This window comes from Danio rerio, chromosome 3 (assembly GCF_049306965.1).
Source record: "Danio rerio strain Tuebingen ecotype United States chromosome 3, GRCz12tu, whole genome shotgun sequence".
Lineage (NCBI taxonomy): Eukaryota > Metazoa > Chordata > Actinopteri > Cypriniformes > Danionidae > Danio > Danio rerio.
The window spans coordinates 60,684,421-60,697,248 of NC_133178.1; the positions used below are offsets into that span (position 1 = coordinate 60,684,421).

At 46.4% G+C, this 12,828-nt stretch overlaps 2 protein-coding genes across 3 annotated transcripts in view; both read right to left on the reverse strand.

The window, feature by feature from the left end:
* Positions 1-12,828, reverse strand: part of rnf213a (ring finger protein 213a) — a 194,618-nt gene that overhangs the window by 150,114 nt on the left and 31,676 nt on the right. For both annotated transcript variants that reach the window (NM_001353835.1, XM_073940353.1), the window contains 11 exon segments: positions 1,397-1,546; positions 1,644-1,825; positions 1,987-3,259; positions 3,346-3,510; positions 4,828-4,965; positions 5,042-5,259; positions 5,340-5,499; positions 5,582-6,192; positions 6,283-6,435; positions 6,517-6,690; positions 6,796-6,988. In NM_001353835.1, coding sequence (NP_001340764.1) covers positions 1,397-1,546; positions 1,644-1,825; positions 1,987-3,259; positions 3,346-3,510; positions 4,828-4,965; positions 5,042-5,259; positions 5,340-5,499; positions 5,582-6,192; positions 6,283-6,435; positions 6,517-6,690; positions 6,796-6,988 — 3,417 coding nt within the window.
* LOC141381310 (uncharacterized) lies at positions 7,660-11,231 on the reverse strand. Its single transcript, XM_073945085.1, has 2 exons — positions 9,202-11,231; positions 7,660-9,149 (listed from the first exon to the last, which is right to left on the reverse strand). The coding sequence occupies exons 1-2, from the start codon at positions 10,550-10,552 to the stop codon at positions 8,803-8,805; spliced, it is 1,698 nt and encodes a 565-aa protein (XP_073801186.1). The 5' UTR covers positions 10,553-11,231; the 3' UTR covers positions 7,660-8,802.

The following is a 12,828-nucleotide window of genomic DNA, read 5'->3' on the forward strand; positions in this document are numbered from 1 at the left end:
TACACCATAATTATTGAAACATATCTGGATGAGGTTTACTGTTTGATTAAAAGCTGCATGATAGAGCATGTTCATCTACACTAACATGTATTATTATTTACATTATCTACATTATTATTTATTCATTTATATTTGCTTTCGGAATTACATTATGGTGAAAAGGTTGGACTTGGTATCCAAAGGTCACAGGTTTGAGTCCCGGCACCAGCAGGGATTGTTGGTGGGGAAAGCTAAAAAATTATCCACCTCAATACCATGGCTTAAGTGATTCCCTTGAGCAAGGCATTAAACCCCCAAATGCTCCCCAGCCAATCCACTGCTTCCGGTGTGTTTACGGGAGTTACGTTTCTTTGGATAAAAGCATCTGCTAAATGCATAAATGAAAATCAATCTTGAAAGACACCGAATTTGGTCTTTTTAATATAACTAATTGAGCATGTAGTATTTATATTTATAAGCCATTTCCAAAACAATTAAAACTATGTGTTGAGTATAGTCCAAAATTATATTCTCGCGTTGAGATCACAGAAACATTGTCATCTGAAGAGGATGTAAAAACAACTTTTACCATATAAAGATAGCAAAATAATTACAAAGTGATAACAAGAAAAAAGATTTCAAGAACAGTATGTAAACAGAAAGTAAAAAACAGTAATTGTGCATGGCCTCTCGTGCTGCGTTCACACCAGACGTGGAAGAAGGGTCAAGCGCAAGTGATTTACATGTTAAGTCAATGCAAAGGCGCAAAAAGACATACTGCGGCACGATACGTACGAATAAGGTGGTGCGAGTTGCGCGTTTTGAGCGATTGACACACGTTACGTGCTTATTACTTGAATTGGAAAAACATTCACGCCGCATTAACTAATCAGGATCTTTCTCTTGTAGGGGTTGGCTTATAACAAAGCTTTGTTTTTTGTGTCCTGGGGTGAAATCCTCTTGCCGACACCAACATCAGTGGATCAAACTGGGCTCGGCTTAGTTGGAACCATCGCTAAAAGCTTCCGTCATCCATGTTAAGTTTCAGGAGGAGTTTATGAACTCACAGAGCTGGGTGCCCTTTCTGGATATGTCTAGTGGACATGACTCCAAATGGATCTACACTGTTTTTCAGCCTTCTTAAAGCACATAAACACAGTTATTCCCTCAATAAAATCCATGTTAGCCATTTAGCAACAAAGCTACAGTCACCAGGCAGATAGACGCCCTGCCAATGATGCAATTCTGCATCTACTGTGAAGCGGATAAAGCGGGTAAACTCAAAATGTTCAAGCGTCTATTTACGTGCAAACAGCGCTATATACTTTATCCGCGCATGCCGCTTCTGGTGTGAAAACAGCATTGGGGCTTCCACAAAATAATGACAATTCCTAAGCCATTTAAGCAGTTTACTTACAGCTCTTCGATCATTTTGGGATAAGCCAGGTCTTAGTATCTCAATGACATACAAGTGTTTGTTGCTGCTTTTCCACATGTTTCCTTTTGAGTCCATAAGATATCCAAGGATCAACAGCCTGAACAGAAATTCATGAAGTCCTTTCTTCACCTGCAAGTATATGAATTATACTGAAAAACAGCGACAAGACTTCCTTAAAGAGGCACATTTAATTAAAACAAATAAAAAGTAAAATAATAAAAACTACCATGGTGGTGACATCAAAATGATAGACCGAAAGATCATTTTTCTTGAGGACGCTGATCAAGGACTGAATGATGACATTTTCATCAACTTTCGGCTCAGTTAACCTGATGCATTTTAGCTGTGAAGGCTTCTTGGAGTTCAACTTCAATTTCTCGTACAGTCGTTTAATGTAAAGCGACTTTCCTAAAATGTGCCACACAAGTGAATTACAGCATCTTACATTACTTGGAGAACTGTTTACACTTATCAACCTAACAAACAACAAGCCAATGTTTTTAAGCCACATTTATGCCCAAATTCTGGAGACTAACCAATTAAGATCAACAACTTCAAGGTATACTCACCAACTCCTGATCTTTCAGAGGACACAACCCCCACATTCTGCCTGTCCTTGAAGACTGCAGCAGCACTGGATATGCCCACTGGAACTGCAAAATGCCTATGAAGGTATTGCTGAATACTGGGAATTGGTTGCTGTGGAATCAAGTGCAATCTAAACTGGCTAAATGCTGAAGGAAGATATGCATGTTCTTTGTTCGATTCGCAGATCAGCACAAGCCGGTAATCGTTTGTAGTGTGTGCATTTTGATTCTGAAAGAATTTCTCCACTTTGTAGCTCACTTCATAGTTGAGTTGGTTCACATAGAGCATTGTATAAATCTTCTTCCCCCTATACCCAGCAGAGAGGCAGCGCCTGAGGAAAAGTTCCACTTCTTCATATGGAGTGGTAGCACTACAGAGGAGTACTTCGTCATAGGTTGGTAGAGGCTCATTCTTGCTGTTCATGTAAATTGAGATGCATGAAATCAAAATTTCTTCAGAAGGGCAGATAATTAGGTTTGGTCTCCCAGAAGCAATTCCATTTGGAAGTTCTCTCAGAATGGTCCTTGTTTTGTCACGCTGTGACATATCACCCTCATCTTCTCTGTGGCTATTGGCCAAAATTTCAAGGAGATATCCAAGACTTGGGACATCAAGGGAGTCTGGCAGAAATGCCTTCATGTCTCGCATGTAATTGTTCCAAATCACACCTAGTTTTGTGGATCCACTAGCATCCCCCAACTGTTGAATTAAATCATCAGATGTTGGACATGACTTCTCAGTACTTTCATTTTCAGTCATACTGGAGACTTCCACAAAAGTTTGAAAGTCTAGGTCATCATTTTGGTCAGGACCTTTCCTAATTAGATCATACTGAAGAATGTGCCAAGCTTTTCTCAAATCGGAAGTGGAGCAACTAGGCTTGATAAAGGAGAGCATCATCAGAACTTGATCGTCTATTTCCTCCATGTTATTGTGAGCAAGCTGATGGCACAGGTAGACCAGCTGTTCTGCAGTGTAGTAGTTTAAGTAATAGTGCTGGGATCTTTGCTTGTCCATAAAATCTTGCCAGAAGCGTAGGCAGCTCTCCATTTTCTTACAGACTTCTGGCAGCTGTTCTGTGACATCACCTTCAACCATGACAACGCTGACAACACTCCCTAAGTTGAAGTCTATGATGATGCACGCTTCTTTACTATTACAGTTGATGTTTGCCTCCCAGTGTCTGAACAATGGATTTCCAGCAACATACAAATCAATAAATGCGGAGACCAACCTTTGTACACTGGCAAAAACCTGGAAGCAAGAAACACGTTTACTCGAGACTAATTAGGGGCCATGATGAAATAAAAAATTAAAACAACTAAAAAGTGAAAAGACACCTCTGCAAATTGATCGACTTCACACTGGCCCTGTTCTCCTTTGCCAGACATTAGCATCAATTTATTCTGAAGATCCCTGAGGTCTTCAAGAGAATAAACGCGTGTCTCACAGCCACCATCATGCTCTTCCATAATATGTAGCTTCAGAATGTTTTCCAAGGCCAACTGCAAAAAAAATAATATTAAGGTGTTGATTGTTCAGGTGTTTATTGTTCAGAATTGTCTGCATTGATTAGGACATTCAGGGATAATGCACATTTTTGTTCTGTTTTAGGCAGAAAACCTAACAGTTTCCCTAAAGTTTGTCAAATAGTTATATGATTTGGCTTTCGTCAATTGGTGAAGTTTGTTCCTCATCATTGTCGCCACTGGTTTGCTTGGTTTGGGACTTGTGGAGCTGCATATTGTTGGATTTGCTCTTCAGTGTTTGGACTTTCAGCAGGGATATGTATATTACTCTGAATTGAACTAAACTAAACTTTAACTCTCAAAACTTGGCTGAAGCAGTTTCAATTTACTCTTCTATGTTAAGCTGCTTTGACAGTCTACATCAGGGGTCACCAATCTCGGTCTTGGGTTTAGCTCCAACTTGCCTCCACACACCTGCCTGGGTGTTTCAAGTATACCTAGTAAGACCTTGATTAGCTTGTTCAGGTGTGTTTAAGGTTGGAGCTAAAATCTGCAGGACACCAGCCTTCCAGGAACAAGTTTGGTGACCACTGGTCTACATTGTAAAATCGCTATAGAAATAAATATTAATTGAATTTGGTAGACTAGCAAAACTACTTTTCATTGGCCTGGATTTTCAAGCAAACACCTTGATCAAGAAGATCAATTCAGCTTATCAATTGCCAATACAAATCTGGCCAGACAATAACCCAATTTTCATGCAAGGCCATGAAGCAGAGTAGGGTGAAGCCGCAGGCTCGGAGACCAAACTGCATGCTCAGATCTGCACGCTCAAACCAGCACTTTCAGACTTATCGTTTTCTCAGACAGTGCCACCTGATGTTGATCGTAAAATAATAGACCCAACTGCACGCTCAGACCACCACTTTTGAAACAGTTCTCGCTGAATAATGGATGATCGCCTACACCTTCCCCTACCCTAAACCTAACTATCACACTTGTAAGGACATTACCTTAGTGGGCCAGACAATGTCCACTACATATTGGACCGGGTCCAGTACACCATCATGATTACAGACTGCAGCCAGGACATCTTGGCACTTTCTAGCAAGCAGCAACATCGGACACGTGACCCTAACACTAACAATAGGTCTGGAAGTGCTAGTCTGAGCCTGCAGTTGGGTCTCTAGGCCTGCAGCTTCATAATGATGAATGAACAAGATTGTATTCCAGCTGGTGAATGACCTAAACGAGTCAGTGATAACTAGAAACTATTTAGCATTTTTCCAAAATGAGTCTTTAAACGGGTTTTCCTTAAAACATCCAGCACAATGTTGGCAAATTTTTATTTACCTTCTTCTGATTTTGTGCATTGATAACGTAGATGCCCTTTGAGTTGATAGCTGATGCCAGAGATAGAGAAGACAGTTCCACTGACCCATGGCTGTCTTTGACTGTCTTCAACCATTCTATGTGTCTTGCAGAGTCACACTGAAACAGAAAAATGTAGATGAACACAACAAAATCTTGTTTTCTCTCAATTGTCAAAGCTAGGAGAAAGTCCTACCAATTTCTTTGGAAGGTTGGAGTCGTTGTCAAGTGCCTTCCATAATTTTTTCAGCATCTCATTAAAAAGACTAAAGCCAGCATCTGGCTTTAAATCATACAGCATTGACGAATAGCCTAGAACTGCATCATGAAAACAGGCCACACGATCCACATCTAAATCATTCTCTCCAGCAGAGATAGAGGCCAAATCCACAAATACCTTCAACTCGTTGATGTCTGAAGTGAAAAAAAGTGCTAAAACATTACAAATAATGCATTTAATTTTAATTACAAGGGAAGAAACACTAATTATTTACCTTCGAGTGCCTCTTTAACCCAGATAACGAAGTTTTTTCTGTGGCCAAGTTCTTGAAGGCACAGTCTACGTGGCTCTGTGATGTCCACAAGCACATTTTTTGCCTGAATCAACTCATTGTCAATGCTGTCTAAACGCTCACTTTTAAAATCCGAGTGTGTCTGTAGAAAAGAAAAACTCACTTAAAAAATTTGTAAAAACCTAAACAATTGTTAACCTTAGAGCAAAAAATGAATAACTTACAGTAATAAGCAACTTCTCCAACACCTGAAAGTCACCTTGGAGGCAAAGGGTCTCTTTGACCATCATGACCACCTTTGCTGACTCTACAGCCAGATGAAGCTCATGGTACTGCTTGATCTGCTGGATTCTTGTCTGGACCCAGTGTTGGTCATCATTGAAGTCTTGTTTGCTCATGATCGCAACTTCTGCTGCCAGTTTTTCATACTTTCCCTTGTAGGCTCTGAATATTTCATCGATGTCTTCAAAGTCAATGCTACCATCTTTAAGACTTGTATATATGTTTCTGTATGCAGCATGACATGGTAAAAATATCTCTTCATTAAGAACATCAAGTGTGATTGGCAATTCGTCCAATTCGTCCAATTCCTCATCTTCAGCACGCTCTACAAACAATGCTGCCTCATTCCCCCAACGCAATTTGAAAATATAGCTGTCTTTAAAGATGTTTAAGATCTCTGCCATAGACCGAACATCATCTTGAAGTTCAAAGTAGGGGACTTCTAGTGATGCTTCAGTGGGAATTTGGTTCAATTCATGAACGTCCATAAACAGGTCCAGATCCATCTCATTCATATCATTGCTATACAAGTCTTCCAAATATTTGTAATCAACTGTAAAACAAATGTATTATTAAAAAAGTCTTACCAATCAGATTTAAAAAGCAATGTAGTACTGTCTGGTGTTCAATAAATAGTCTTTACCCTTCACATGCTCCTCCACATTGTGACACATTGCAATCAGAGCTCCTGCAAGCGCACGCTCATGATAAATAGCCTTCACCTCTTCCTGTCTGGTCTGAATCAATGCCTTCATGGCATCTATGTCCTTGTATTGTTCTTCTTCAGAAAAACAGTCTAGGATAACAGTAGATCAGTGACTCCTCATGTTATAAAACCAATGTAAAAAGCATTCAAATTTCATGCATTTAATTTTACCTAAAGTAAGCAGCTCAAGGAAAACGCTTTTCTTTTCCAGGATGTGATTGAGTAGCTTCATCTTTATTTTCCCTGTTACGAGTTGATTTAAAACATTTGTGAATAATGAAGTTGCCATGGCAAATTTCTCTTTAGCCTCATCAGAAAGCTGATCGATCAGTTTTTCATCAGCACCTACAGAACAAGGAAAAAGATACTCATTAAAACATCTCATTAAAACATAAAGACAGTTGTGAAATTTAACAAAGCAGTGCCATACAGAGGAAATCAAATAATTACCATGAAGCTGAAATATGTTCTTAGCTGCTGCCCAGCCCAGAAGATGTTTGAGAACAGCTTCTTCTTCCTCAAAATAGGTTCCTTTGTCGTCTTTTGGCCAGGACTTGAGTATGATGGTAGACACAAGATTCCCAAACCTCCAGTTTATCCGGAATTTATTGAATCTTGCAAAAAGTTTCCACTCTGATTTAGTCTGTTTAAAAAAAAATGTATATATTGCATGAACATTCAATCACACACATAAAAAAAATCTTTATAGCAACAGCTTTGTACACTGTTTAAAGTAGCAGTGAAATTTCATTTATTTTCCTTTCAGCTTAGTCCCGTATTTATCAGGGGTTGCCACAGCGGAATGTACTGCCAACTACTCCAGCATATGTTTTACGCAGCAGATGCCCTTCTAGCTGCAACACGGTACTGGAAAACACCCAAACACTATCCCATTCACACTATAGCCAGTTTTTTTTGCCAATTCACTTATAACACATGTCTTTGGACTGTGGGAAACCGGAGCACCCGGAGGAAACCCACATGAACATGGGGAGAACATGCAAACTCCGCACAGAAAATGCAAACTGGCCCAGCTGGGACATGAACCAGCGACCTTCTTGTTGTAAGGCAACAGTGCTAACCACTGAGCCTCTATGCCGCTCAGTGCAATTTGAAACACTGCAACTCCAAAAGAATTATAAAAGGAATTAAATTGTTGACACAAAATAAACATGTCATCATTTAGTGCATGTTAATGTTCCTCTATTTAGTTTATTAAATTGCTTATATGAATACTTGAAACCCTCTGAAGTCAATCATAATACTGGTGTCACGGTATGTGGGGGTAGATGGAGAGGAGGCGAGGACCCAAATGCAGGGAATGAAGAGTTTAATGAAAAATAAAACAAAAACAAAACTCAAATCTCCCCACGTGGGGAAAAACACAACATCATATTACACACTCAACTAGACAAGGTCTGGAACTTGACAAGACAATACTTTAAACCACTGTTGTAGACTATAGATCAGCAGATACAACAGGGAAGGGAACAATCAATAACGGACCAGCACGGAACAGAGCACACTAGGAGAATAAATAGGAAAGACAAACCAATAAACAGACAGGCGGACAGGTGAAAATAATAATTACAAACAAGGTAACAAGGTGGGTGGGACAAGACAATAGACGGGAGAGCGCATGACACAGAGAGACAATACAAGCCATGCGCTCACACAACACAACACTGAAGCACACGACAAAAGCACGTGACCACAATGTAAACACCGAGCCACGTGCTTTGACAAAAGACGCAAGACACGAGCACACGATGAATGAAAGCACTCACCGTGCGCACACACACGCAGCGTGCATGCTTCATCCCAGCGCCGACCAAAACCGAAACCTACAAGACTGAGACGCTGGGAATGAAACACCACGCTGCTGACAAACGAAAACACAAACACGAGTACAAGAGCGCACGCGTCTGAGTGACGCAGAGCGCGCGCGCGGCCGCGTCAAGCAGGAGCGCGCACACTCCAAGTACACCCACGACGGCGCGCGCTCACACAGAGACAGAAACAGGACCCGACATGAGAAGTGTCAGAGCTCTGCCACCAAAACAAGAATTTACAAGACCAAAGTGGCAGAACCCTGACACTAGCCCCCCCCAAAAGGGACGCCACCTGGCGTCCCTAAAGGGAACATCCAACAAGGTACAAGACAGACAAGAAACACTAGAAGACAACAAAACAGGCAACATCAACAGACACAAGACAGGGGGGTGAACAGGCAAGACAACATGAAGGGAGGGAGGGAGGGAAGCCAAGCCAGACCCAACAAGACAAACAAGGGAGGGATGGGAGGGCAAGACCAGGGAGGATCAGGAGGGACAGTCCAGGGTGGATTCAGTGGGTCGGGGGCCCCGGCAGGGAGCCAGGGTGGAGCCGGAGGGTCCGTCCAGGGTGCAGAGAGGGAACACCAGGGAGGAGCAGGAGGGACGACCCAGGGAGAGTCTATCAGGGGAGACAAGGCAGGAGGTCGGTGGGGAGCGGGCTGGGCTGGAGGCCTGTGGGGAGCCGGCTGGGCTGGAGACCAGAGGGGAACCGGCAGGGCTGGAGACCAGAGGGGAGCCGGCAGGGCAGGAGACCAGAGGGGAGCCGGCAGGGCGGGAGACCAGAGGGGAGCCGGCAGGGCGGGAGACCAGAGGGGAGCCGGCAGGGCGGGAGACCAGAGGGGAGCCGGCAGGGCGGGAGACCAGAGGGGAGCCGGCAGGGCGAGGCGCCGGGCTGGGACCGGCAGGACGAGACGTCTGGGTGGGGCCGGCAGGGCAGGGTGCCGAGCTGGGACCGGCTGGGCGAGACGTCTGAGTGGCGCCGGCAGGGCGAGACGTCTGGGTGGCGCCGGCAGGGCGAGACGTCTGGGTGGCGCCGGCAGGGCAAGGAGCCGGGCTGGGGCCGGCTGGGCAAGGCATCTGGGTGGCGCCGGCAGGGCAAGGAGCCGGGCTGGGGCCGGCAGGGCTTGACGTCTGGGTGGTGCCGGCAGGGAAAGGAGCCGGGCTGAAGCCGGCAGGGAAAGGAGCAGGGCTGGGGCCAGCTGGGCAAGACGTCTGGGTGGCGCCGGCAGGGCAAGACGTCTGGGTGGCGCCGGCAGGGCAAGACGTCTGGGTGGCGCCGGCAGGGCAAGACGTCTGGGTGGCGCCGGCAGGGCAAGACGTCTGGGTGGCGCCGGCAGGGCAAGACGTCTGGGTGGCGCCGGCAGGGCAAGACGTCTGGGTGGCGCCGGCAGGGCAAGGAGCCGGGCTGGTGCCGGCAGGGCTAGACGTCTGGTTGATGCCGGCAGAGCAAGGAGCCGGGCTGGGGCCGGCAGGGCAAGACGTCTGGGTGGCGCCGGCAGGGCAAGGAGCTGGGCTGGAGCCGACACTGGAGGGCGCTCAGGGGCTGGAGCCGACACTGGAGGGCGCTCAGGGGCTGGAGCCGACACTGGAGGGCGCTCAGGGGCTGGAGCCGACACTGGAGGGCGCTCAGGGGCTGGAGCCGACACTGGAGGGCGCTCAGGGGCTGGAGCCGACACTGGAGGGCGCTCAGGGGCTGGAGCCGACACTGGAGGGCGCTCAGGGGCTGGAGCCGACACTGGAGGGCGCTCAGGGGCTGGAGCCGACACTGGAGGGCGCTCAGGGGCTGGAGCCGACACTGGAGGGCGCTCAGGGGCTGGAGCCGACACTGGAGGGCGCTCAGGGGCTGGAGCCGACACTGGAGGGCGCTCAGGGGCTGGAGCCGACACTGGAGGGCGCTCTGGGGCTGGAGCCGACACTGGAGGGCGCTCTGGGGCTGGAGCCGACACTGGAGGGCGCTCTGGGGCTGGAGCCGACACTGCAGCAGAGGTCTTCCTCTTTAACCTCCGCTTCTGAGTGCGGGTCAGCCCTTGAGGGCTGGACATGGGCTGGGAGGCGGCACTGGTGGTGGTGGTGCGAAGGATCCTCTCCTCCTGAAGGATCCCTTTCTCCTGCTGCTGAACCATGTGCTCTATAAATTGCTGGTATGACCAGCCCACCATTCTCTGGATTTGCAGAGGAAGAAGGGGCTTGTCCAGAGCAAAATTTAGGTGGGTCATAAGCAGCCAGTCATTAAAATTCAGCCCCTCAGCTGCCTTGCGGAATTTCTCCGCAAACTCCTCCAAATTCAAGCCACATTGTTTCAGTGACTGCAAATGCAGCAACTTAGTAATGCGGCTGGCGAAGGAGCCATCTTCACTCCGCTGGGTCCTCATTCTGGCTGGTCCGTTCTGTCACGGTATGTGGGGGTAGATGGAGAGGAGGCGAGGACCCAAATGCAGGGAATGAAGAGTTTAATGAAAAATAAAACAAAAACAAAACTCAAATCTCCCCACGTGGGGAAAAACACAACATCATATTACACACTCAACTAGACAAGGTCTGGAACTTGACAAGACAATACTTTAAACCACTGTTGTAGACTATAGATCAGCAGATACAACAGGGAAGGGAACAATCAATAACGGACCAGCACGGAACAGAGCACACTAGGAGAATAAATAGGAAAGACAAACCAATAAACAGACAGGCGGACAGGTGAAAATAATAATTACAAACAAGGTAACAAGGTGGGTGGGACAAGACAATAGACGGGAGAGCGCATGACACAGAGAGACAATACAAGCCATGCGCTCACACAACACAACACTGAAGCACACGACAAAAGCACGTGACCACAATGTAAACACCGAGCCACGTGCTTTGACAAAAGACGCAAGACACGAGCACACGATGAATGAAAGCACTCACCGTGCGCACACACACGCAGCGTGCATGCTTCATCCCAGCGCCGACCAAAACCGAAACCAACAAGACTGAGACGCTGGGAATGAAACACCACGCTGCTGACAAACGAAAACACAAACACGAGTACAAGAGCGCACGCGTCTGAGTGACGCAGAGCGCGCGCGCGGCCGCGTCAAGCAGGAGCGCGCACACTCCAAGTACACCCACGACGGCGCGCGCTCACACAGAGACAGAAACAGGACCCGACATGAGAAGTGTCAGAGCTCTGCCACCAAAACAAGAATTTACAAGACCAAAGTGGCAGAACCCTGACAACTGGAATTAAGAAAAATCCTCTTCGGAAATTGTCACATGTATTGTTTCATTGTTTGAGCCAACGCACTGAGGACAGACACACTGCTATTACTGAGAGCTTCAGTTTTTCATCCTGGGAGTTGACAACCAATTCAGCTGCAGTCGATCTGGGTACTTTTCCCGTCCCCTGGGCATTTCAGTGGGTGTGAATAAGAGCAGTCTAAAATAAACAGTTTCACTAAGAGAGCATCACGGTTGGTAAACACATTTTTTTGACCAGTTATTGTACTGGTCATGCGTTTCTCGATGGGTGATTACCTGGCAATGGATGATGAGCATGAGAGCTGTGCCGCATGTTTGGGGTAAACTGCGAGGACATGTTTGTTGCACAGCTAGGAACGTGGCTCGCGCTTGTAAAAATGTATGCCATGCTTGTTGCTTTTTACAGCACTCTTATGCCCCCACCACCCTGGATGTGGTGAGAATGATAACCACACTTCAATATGCCGGATGGGCCTATTCGGCGAAACTTTTAGAGACTTTACCCAGGAATTTTTTTAGAAGTGAAAGAGCAGACAAATGTGATGGGTCAGGTCATCTACCAGAAGGCTCAGAAGACTGCTTCATTGTTGGGCCCATCTGCACCACCTGCTCCTTGCTGAGGGTGTCCTCCTGCGGCTTCTACGGCTAAGCGACTGCGTCAAGCACTCTGCAGGCAATCGACAACCCAGCTCCAGGCCACCACCAAGTCCATAAACGGACTGTGAAGAGTCCCTTAGATGGGCCATCTAGAGAAAAGGGAAACAGCTCTTTTCCCGGTGGAGGGCTGGGGGACACTCAGTTCCTGGAGGGCCGAAGCCCTGCACAGTTTAGTTCCAACCCTGCTCCAACACACTTACCTGTAGGTTTCAAACAAGCCTAAAGGACTCAATTAGTTTAATCAGGTGTGTTTAATTAGGGTTGGAACTAAACCGTTTTGGAACTGAGTTTGACACCTGTGATCTACAGCATCTGCAAAACATCTTGCTGCTGGGCCTCAGGCAGACCTGTTTGCTTCTCTTAAGACCTCTCATTGCCAGTGATTTTATACCCTTACTGAGGGCCCCCTCATCATCGATGCACTGGCTCACAGCTGGCCCCATGGGAACTGCAGAAATATGCATTTCCCCCAGTGAGCCTACTCATAAAGACCCTGTGCAAGGTCAGGGAGGATGGGAGATAAGCTGAAGTGAAGACTGTCCCCCTTCAAAATGAAAGGTCTATGTCGCAACATCTCTGCTTACCATGACACGGTATACGGTGGTACATTGGGAAGGCACAACCTGGTCATCTGGCTCCTCAGAGGTGTAAGGTGGCTAAATCCATCCCGTTTGCCTCATTTGAACCCCTTGACTCAGTATCTTTAAGAATACTGTTAGAATACTGTAAGACAGCTCTGCTGGTCACGCTT